The 9,895-nt window shown below is 43.9% G+C and overlaps 1 protein-coding gene across 2 annotated transcripts in view; it reads right to left on the bottom strand.

The window, feature by feature from the left end:
* Nucleotides 1-3,515: 3,515 nt before the first annotated feature.
* kremen1 (kringle containing transmembrane protein 1) overlaps nt 3,516-9,895 on the bottom strand; it is a 60,834-nt gene continuing 54,454 nt past the window's right edge. Inside the window, exons 5-9 of one of the 2 annotated variants that reach the window (XM_048243736.1) lie at nt 8,640-8,793; nt 7,696-8,028; nt 5,310-5,510; nt 4,846-4,930; nt 3,516-4,365 (exon numbers count right to left, since the gene is read on the bottom strand). In XM_048243736.1, coding sequence (XP_048099693.1) covers nt 4,200-4,365; nt 4,846-4,930; nt 5,310-5,510; nt 7,696-8,028; nt 8,640-8,793 — 939 coding nt within the window. In that variant the 3' untranslated portion in view covers nt 3,516-4,199. Of the gene's footprint in view, nt 4,366-4,845; nt 4,931-5,267; nt 5,511-7,695; nt 8,029-8,639; nt 8,794-9,895 lie in introns of both variants that reach the window. The other variant, XM_048243735.1, reaches the window with a different exon arrangement.

Below are 9,895 nucleotides of genomic sequence, written 5' to 3' on the forward strand. Positions count from 1 at the left end.
AAAGACTTAAACCTTTAGGATATTCCAGTAGGCCTAGTTTTTTCATTGTGTAGTCTAGGCTATATGATATGTCTACAATGCATTTAATTGGCCACTTGTTCATTTCACTGTAGATTTTTTAGTGTATGCAGGGGTGTCGAACTGGGGGTAAACCCACTACTGATTATAGGGGCCCAAGAGGAGAGAGGTCCCTTGAAAAGTCTGGAATATATGTTATTTTACCTGGGTTGAAGAACATGGGGGCCCATCAGGACTGCCTATGCAGGGGCCCAGGATCTTGTGCTACACCCCTGAGTGTATGCATACATTTTTTGGAAGAGACTTTATGAATAATTAACGGTTATTGTGAGCACAGTATATGTCACAGCCGTGTTGATGTCCTTCATCCGCATGCTGCTGCAGATGAGAGCTTAACAGTAGGCTCCATGAAAGGCCTAAAGCCTCTACACAACCACAGCCAGCTCACAATGGGTTGCATGTGGGATCGGACAGGCCCCTGTGTCTTGTGGATCTGTGTCCTGTCTGGTAACCATTTCAGTTGGGACGATAAGCAAGCGGCCTAGAGAAAAACAAGTGTAAAATTACTTCCATTACCCCCTGTTTTTGCAGAGAGGTATTTCAGCAGTTATCGTGTCTGTACTTGGTGAGGTGAAGAAAAATGTAATGGGCTTTTAAGTGTTGTAGATGACTGCTGAGGATGTTTGTCGAGATAAGAAGACAAAGGACACAAGTACCTGTAAGAAACATGCATATTTATTTTGCCAAGAACACATTAAATAAACTACAAAGGTACTTCACTTATACAAAAGATAGATTATGTCCCATTTTTTATGACCAAAATAACAATAATTTATTTTATAAATTAAATTTTCACTATTATATTTACAATTATGAAAAAAAAACATATTCTTTCCACACTTGTTCTCCCTCGGTTCAAAAGGTCATTGTTCACGTTCATTGCACCTGGAACACACCAGTCATACTCCACTTGAACCACAGATGCACATTTGCCTGTTTTTTTCCCTCCAGTCCAGTGGCACTCCCAGCTTGGCCTACACTCAAAATGAGATAGAGGGGGACTTTTGCATTATTCACCGAGCTACCCAAACAGATTTGACCTTGTTAGATTTAAGCAGTCAGTGCAGGTTTGTGACTTGCTGATTTGATGCTGGATTTGTTCCCTTTCTTCCTGCCTTTGCCACTCCACTCTCTCTGGAGGAGGCAGCTTTGCATGCATGAGCTGCTCTGTGCCTCATGGACCTGCAGGCGTGTAGCCGCACCATGATTACCACAAATTTCAGATGAGAAGTCAGCCAAAAACTCCCAAAAAATTGCACACACACACACACACACACACACACACACACATACACACTATTAGGTCATATAAACCAACTTGACAGTTTCCCTTACACACAACCAGGGCTGTGTATGGGAGTCTGAGTGGGTGGTTATCAAGACGACATCTAAAGCTGTGTTTGGTAATTCCTTGGTAAACAGAAGTGCTGAAACAGAACAAACTAATAATTGCTATCATTGTCTGACACCACGCTTCACTCCCATTCATTTATCCATGGGTTTTAAACAATCTGGCTCCACAGAACACACACGCAGACTACGTAAGTACTATAAGTGGATCTCATAGAGGGCTAAGTGCACGCAAATAATTTCGCTGGATCAAAAACAAAGTTGAATTTCCATTCAACTGGCACCCACCTACTGCAAATGTGTTTTTTTCTCTCTGGCAGATACAATCCCCTTCCCTTTTTTCCCTTTTTTAAAACAACAATATTAAAACAAAATCAAGTGTAAGTGTGGTCCGCCAGTCCAAACATCTGGCAGATTATCAGAAACTCCCCAGAGCAGAGCAGTGCGGTGCTGGGTGCACAGTCAAATAAATGCTTTCTCACAAGAGCCAGGGGTTAACACAACCACACAGATCTACCTTAAAAAGATAACACTCATTTATGCCAAGCCCCTATTCGCTTCATCTCGAAAAACAAAACATCACAGGGGTCAGACCTACAAGGACCTTGAACGTGTTTTTGCACATGAATTGCACATGCAAATCATCACCACACCGCACAGCCAGCCGTGACTCTCAGCACTGGGGGGGTTTGCATGTATTAAATATGTATGCGCCGTCTGCTAAAAGCTGTGATGAATCTGTCTGTGTTTACTTGTGTAATTTGTGCCCTTTGAGAGCGTCCTAAGGGCCCGTTCTGCTCTGCTTTGAGGAATGGGAAACATTCGAGCCGAACGAGGAAGGAGGGGGAGAAAGGAGGGGAAAATAGTGCTTCAATGGCGAGGTTGTGGCAGAGGAGAAAGAACAAATTGTTTTGAGGGATTTCACCACTGCTATGCTGAGGATGAGAATAAAAAAGAGTGGGTATTTTTTCATCGCTGTCATCTTACTCAATCACGAAACACAATGCCCTTTAATCACTCCTCAGTTCTTAACAAGAGCAACATGGTCATTATTGTCCCAGACCAGATGGATTTGGTGGTATAAAACTAAACATGAGAAAACATTTCATTTGACATGGTGCTTCTGAGATACACATTAATCATATAACATAGCAAAAGGACAAGCCTAGCCAGTGGAGTAGTTTATCATGGGCAACAAAAGGAAAGTTATTCAATGGCGACTAGTGGGAGCTTTGAACCTTTTAGGCACTTAAACAGAGTCAAAGTTAGTTTAGACCCCGCCACGACAAGCACAGCATTTCATGTGCTCCCTGGAAAAGACTCCCAAATGGTGGTTACTGAACAACCAACTCCGACCACCGGCCTTGTCACGGACTCCTGATAATTCTCAAGCCGGTCCTCTTCTCTCATTTTCGGCTCCACTTACGAGCTTTGGTCATCCGAGCGTGCAGTGAGATTAGAATCTCCCGTTTCCCTTTTGTGGAAGTGCTCTCATGGCAGTCCCTGCACAGTCCTGTATAAGTCACCTGGGGAGCAAGGCATTTGCAATTACACAAGAGCTGACCCATATTAAGCAGAGAGGCCTTTTCAAAAGGATCCATCTCGCTTTCTCTCTCATCTCCCTCTCCTCTCTCTCTCTCTCTCTCTCTCTCTCTCTCTCTCTCCATTGCTGTCCTTCAGAAAAGGCCAATTGTACAGGGTGGCATTTTGCCAGTGATGAGGAAGACCCGTTTTGTGTTACCCCCTCTGAAGGGAATTGTCTCTACTTTTCCACGGTGAAGATCTCATCTCAACTCGCCTTTGTCAGCAGAAATCAGTTACAGCTTCGGCACTGAAGGAGGGCTGCTTTTTCTATTGTTCAACAACAGTGATATGTAAGAGTAGAACGTTGTTTGTGTGTGTGTGTGTTTGTTTGTAAGTTGTTTGTGTGTGTGTGTGTGTGTGTGTGTGTGTGTGTGTGTGTGTGTGTGTGTGTGTGTGTGTGTGTGTTTGTTTGTTTGTTTGTTGTTTGTGTGTGTGTGTGTGTGTGTGTGTGTGTGTGTGTGTGTGTGTGTGTGTGTGTATGTGTGTGTGTATTTGTTTGTAAGTTTGTCTATGTCTCTATAGTGTGTCTGTATGTCTCTGTTTGTGTTTGTTACTTTGCGTGTATGTATGCATGTATGTGTACTTTTGCTTTTTTGTGTGTGTGTGTGTGTGTGTACACCTTGTGATGCAGTAGCCATTTCCACAGGGTCACTCACTCCCCCAAGGAAACCTGTCATGGACAAGTTTCTGCTCGCTAACTGGAACCACTGGGTGCAATCGCACCTGCAACCTCCACAGAGGCTGATAGTGGTGGTGATGGTGGTGGTGGGGTGCTATGGGGCACCTGAAACACTGTTGCACAAGTGCTGTTGTCCTCGAAAAAAACTGTGTACGCAGGGTACACCCCCCACACACACCGGATCAGTCTCTCCACCCTCACCTTCATGCTTGTGTTTTTTCATAATATGAAATATACCATATTATGGTCCCTTTGACAGTAGCAATTGTGTTTTACTGTAGGTCAGTCGGTTAGCGAGTTAGCTAGTTAGCTTTCAGCATGCTTCTTCTCCTGTTAGTCCCTGAGGCAGGGCGACCAGCAGACGAGCACAGAACTCGGTCACCCTGTGTGTGTGTTTGGGAGGAGAAGGAGGAGGAGGAGGAGGAGGAGGAGTAGAACTGCACAGTCTGTCTGTGACTCCATCTGTCTGTTTGTCTGTCTCTGTTGTCCTCACTCCCTCTTCGCCCCCCTAGTTGCCCACCAAAGGGCTGAGGTCTCCATGGTGATTCTTAAGCTTCTTCTTGAAGAGCGAGATGGTGGAGGGCCGGTAGAAGATGATCCAGGGCTCCGAGGCGGCGCTCTGGTTGCACGGCTGCATGTGCTCGCTGCTCCGGATGGAGGGAAGGGACGAGGACCTGCGGAGAGGTGCGGAGGAGAGAGAGAAGAGAGAGGAAAAGGTGAGGGAGAGAGAAAGATGATAGATAAGTTGTTGAGGAATTGTTTAGATGGGTGTTTGTGTTTTTGTTTGTGTTTTTTTCCCCTCCATACAAGAATGCTTGCAGTCAGCTTGGCCTTATGTAGGGTCAAAACAAATAGAGACAGGACAGAGATGACCAAAACAGGCAAGAGAGTGCTGCCTCTCCCCTGACAGATCTAACATCACTTTCACTCTCCTTATCTCCTTACAACTGACTTTAGTGCTGATTCTGAACTCCTTGCTCTATACTATCTATAGCAAGACACTCAATATAATTACAGTTTGTTTCAAGCTCTTGTTATTATTACAGTTGGCTTATCTGTCCCAAAAAGGAATACCAGTATATATATTGTCCTGTTCCAAACTGGGACCTGACCCTCTCCAGAGGTCTCTGCTATCTGGGGGCAGTAGTACTTACTTGACAGTGATGTGCAGGAGCAGCTTGGCCACCATGGCGATGACTGTCAACGTGAGCAATGCTGCCAGTACGTAGATTGTCCACACTGCGACACATAAAACAATAACCTACTGAGCTACAATTCATAGCACACACATCCAATCATATATCATTAACAATCATTAACATAGGTAGAGACATTAGGGTTTTTGGTTCAATATATTGTAAATAACACATCACTGACTCAAACTATATTTTAACAATACACACTTGTACAAGACCTACCCTAAACTATTTAACAAAGAAGATGCGCAGTGTATTACATTAACTAATATAACCAATGATCCACCACACATAATACTGAGATACTATGCGGCATGTTGGAGATCAGAAGCTAAGGGGAAATAGCTGTGAAAAGAGGAAGAAAGGAGATGGACACATACTAGTGCTGTGGCCCGTGGTCCGGCCCGGTCCGAGCCACTGACCTGGCATGTTGCGCTCCGGTTTTCCAGGACTGGATGTGATGACGTAGAGGATCTGGGAGGACTTGCCATCACCGCTGGTGTTGGACTTCTCTGTGATGCCGCCGGCGGAGTTGGGCTCCACTGTGCTGGTGTCCTCTTCCTCATTGTCCTCATCCTCCTCTTCCTCTTCATCCACAGACTTGGGACTCTGGCCCTTCAAAGCTGAGGGACAAGAGATCATAAGTGCATGGCAATACAATGGGTTTTAGCAAGTTAGATGTTAAGGCAAAAGCATCTTTGGAACTATATCTATCTATCTATCTATCTATCTATCTATCTATCTATCTATCTATCTGTCTACGTATATATATATATATTGACTCATTCAGTTTGTAAAGGCTGCTCCACTGGTTGTCACACAAAGCTTAGAAACAGCCATCCGTCTAAAATCAGCATCCAATACCTCAAATAACTCAGCCACATGAAAAACAGGCTTCTTACAAAAATTCTCTTTTTTTTAACAACATTTGGTTTGGAAATAACAAAAAAGGAGAAACACAAAGAGAGAAATGGGCTGAAACTGGAATGCTTAGAGGTTGAATACATCAACCTGCCAGTGCTTCTCAGAGGAGCCAGCGGGAAAGGAGTACAACCTCAAACCGAAGGGAGCAGCGTTTGTCTCCGCACACAGCCAGCGGTTAGCTTCACTGTCAGTCACGCTAACTCCCTAAGACGCTGTTTGGGTGAAGGCTTTTCGCGGAGGCCATTTGGAATAGCAGCGCCGCAGCCCTGTAGGGGCCCGCTAGAACGCACAATGAGACTTCAGACACGCACACTATAGCTGAATGCAGTCGGCAGACAATGCAAGATGTATCGATTTCACGGTTCTAAATTCCACGTTTTGGGGGCCTCTGTTCTCCCATTGTGTTTCTTAACTGTGGGTTCCGATTCTTGGGTGACTGACAGAGCTTTCTTGACAGGGAATGAACAAAAAAAAAAATATTAAAAACCATAGTTTCATGAATTATTTGGTCTGACAGATGAACCCAAATAAACCATCCACCTCAAAAAGCACGAAGGCAGATTAAAGATTGATACTACTTTCCAGCGACAGACACTTTTCCCAGACTACGGCGATCAGTAAATATTTCACGTCAAAATTAAATAAAAATGAGGATGAGATTAACTGTTCTAAAAAACAAGATTTCTTTTTCTCTCTCCTTCTCTTTCTCTTCCTGTTTGTGTGTGTGTATTTGTGTATGTGTGTGTGTGTGTGTGTATGTGTGTTACTGCAAATAAATCATGGAATGGGGGTCCAATGTTGCATGACATCACACAATTACTTACACAGCGTGATCAGTGTGTGAGCGCAACCATTTGAGCCAGGAAGTCAGCGTGCACCTGCAGATGCAAATAGCATTTCCAGAACGTGCCCCCCCCCCCACCCCCCCGTCCTCCTCCACCAGAGCCTTTCCATGATGTCGGCTCTTAAAAAGCCTGTTTAAAAGGCCTGGCCTGCCTCACTAGTGGCAAACACCTCTCACATCTGCTTCAAGTTAGCAGGCCCCGGTTCTAGTTCCGGATCGACTGTGGTCCATATCTGGTGCTGGTGCTGCCAGGTCTGTTCCCCACGGCTGGGCTGCTCCCCATCATGTCTCAGGGGAAAAAACGGAAAAAAAAACTCGGAACTGCCGGGCCTTTGATTTGCATTGGAGCGAGGCTTCATACCTCTCCAGGCAGGGCGACCAGTATAAATATTTTGACGCTAAATCACACTTTGGGGCCCTTTTAACTTTAACAATATATAACACTCTCTCACTCACACACACACACACACACACACACACACACACACACACACACACACACACACACACACACAGAACACAAGTGCATTAGCAAACACACAGAAACCTTTAGCGTTCGCTTCAATGTCATAAAACTGAGTTTCATCATTAACGCTGGATTTCTCACAAACGCACTGTGAACTTCACTGGCTAATCTGAAAGGTCACACATAAACGTACTGATGAAATCACACCACTGGTAAGGTGATTGGGCTTTGATGTTAGGAGAAGGGAAGGTGTTAAGTGGACCCATACAAAAACTATATACCGGTAGGTATATAAAACTATATTCTACAATATATTAATCATGTTTTTGCTAATATCTATTTATTTGATATTTTTTGGGCACCGCTTCCAGGATGCCTTAGCATCACTCAAGGCACATATGCACAAAATGTCATGCTTCTATCTACTACTTCATGATTTTTCCCATCATTGTCCTAAAACTAAGCCTACAGCAGAATATGGTGGTATGTTTTGAATATGTAAGAGTCATTAACATTATTTTACAAATGTAATTTAGTTTAATAAATTCTATGAATCTATAAAACTGCATCTTACCTTCATAGAGCACAGCAAAACCTTGAGCCTCGTTGATTCTGTCCGAGTAAAAATACAGAATGACAAAGTCCACCGTGACGTTGACCGGGGTTCGGGGTGGGTTGCGTCCATCAAAGCGAGCCACCACCTGATTGGTGTATCCATCCAGAAGCTCCACCATGTCTTTCTGGTCCACAATGTCGAAAAAGGTGAAGTTGAAGAGGATGGCAGCCGCCCCCGGGACCTGGACGGTCCAGTAGCAGACCCGGCCCGCCCCGTACTTGTCCGGGAAGTCGGGAGAGTAGATGACGGAGCCGGGAGAAGTGTAGTTCCCCCCACAGGCTCCAATGCGGGCTGCAAGGTGACACACACACACACACACACACACACACACACAGATTAACAAAAATGATTGTAAATAAAGTGTTTTTGCTGATGTAAATGATGTAATAAATCCTGCACCCAAAGAGTTATTTTGTTTAATATGCTCCTTTATTTAAAATGTCTTTGAAATACAACTAGACATTTCTATTTAGCACCAATTCCATTTGGAATACAGTTTATGTTGCATCTACAAATGTAAAAAAAAACACTTTAATTACAGTATTCTGACCATCTCACAATATGATCTCACAACAAATACAATCCTTTGACCTTAAAAGTATTACTACATAGAAATAGTATAGGTGTGTTAATATAATTCAGCAACAGTTTTATATTTAGACATGCCAAATTGAAGGCCACTTTAATGTCACCTAGTCTGGAGGATACAGCTACATGTTTTCATTTCTCAGATAAGATGTGTTTCAAAGCGTAAACTCAGACTGAAAGCAAGCTACTGCAGCCACCACAGTCTGCCTGAAAAGTAGCGTCAGGCATAAACACACCACACAGATGTTGACAGCAGCTGGTGAGTTGTCACTCAAACGCACACACACACACACACACACACAGACTCTACTCACTGTCGAAGATGATGACGCGGCCGTCTCCACCGCACGGCTGTGTGTGGTCGCCGAAACACACGTGGTTACACTCGGTGCTCGGTGCCTCCTCGTGATGCTGGCGGTCCACGTCGTTACCGCAGAAACAAGCATAGCCTGACTCCATACCGGCCAGCTACACAGCATCAACAAAAAACAATCCATTTCACTTCAGTTGTTTCTTTTTCCCACTCACACAAACACAAACGTTTCATACATTCTAATGAACTCAGCTGTTTATATACAGCGTTTGAACTCTGAGAAGCTAAAGTTGTCCTGATGACTCATGTTGTTATGACCCTTTGGATGTTAGTGTTGAGTAGACTAATCAAAGCTTACTAGAGTCTGTGCATTAAACAGCATGCCAATCTCATAGCAACCCTGAGTATTGCTGTTCTAGCATGTTTCCATTGATATTGGGTGACATTTTTTTTAATCCTCAGTAGGCACATTATCATGATCATCTCTTCAGACCACATGGAACCGGTTACTGTATGTGGTTACCCGCAAACGTTGCTTAAAAAGCTGCCCAGAGTAATATCACCTTAACTGCCCTTGATTGAGGCTGAGGGAAAAGACTTTGTGAGTATGATAGTAATCAATGTACCCAGCAGTGAGCAGTGTGGTTTGGGATATTAATATGGCCGCTGTGGGTTCAAGCTGTCGGCTCTTGTCTGTGTAGCTCCCTCTCTTTTTATCCCTTCTCCAACTCTCCTTAGCACTTAGCAGACTTCTGTCTACGTTCTCTTTGTTTGTGTGTGTCAATTGTGCATGATATCTATTTACAAGCTTAATGACATGCCTGAAGGCACAGAGAATTCATCATCATCATCATCATCATCATTATCATCATCATCATCATCATCATCATCACCATCACAGCTATTGTCACAAAGAAACTTTACATACATCGAACTGAGCTCTGCTGTTCATATACAGTTTATATACAGTGGTTGTACTCAAGTGACCGAGATGTTTAGGATGTTTGTGCTGGGTAGAATAATCAAAGTTTGAGTGTGTGGTTGAACCAACCCACCACAGCAAAGGTCTAATCAGCACTAGTAGTAGTGTGTCACCACCACACCAGTGCTTAAAGCTGAATACACAAAGCAATGAAATTAGCAATGTTTCTGCGCAATGTTCCTGAGTATTGTTGTTCTGGCATATTCCCATGTCATGATTATCCAATCAGACCACATGAAACCGGTTGTGTGGTTACCCGCCACGGCTCAAAAAGC

Source organism: Alosa alosa, chromosome 5, assembly GCF_017589495.1.
Source record: "Alosa alosa isolate M-15738 ecotype Scorff River chromosome 5, AALO_Geno_1.1, whole genome shotgun sequence".
Taxonomy (NCBI): Eukaryota; Metazoa; Chordata; class Actinopteri; order Clupeiformes; family Clupeidae; genus Alosa; species Alosa alosa.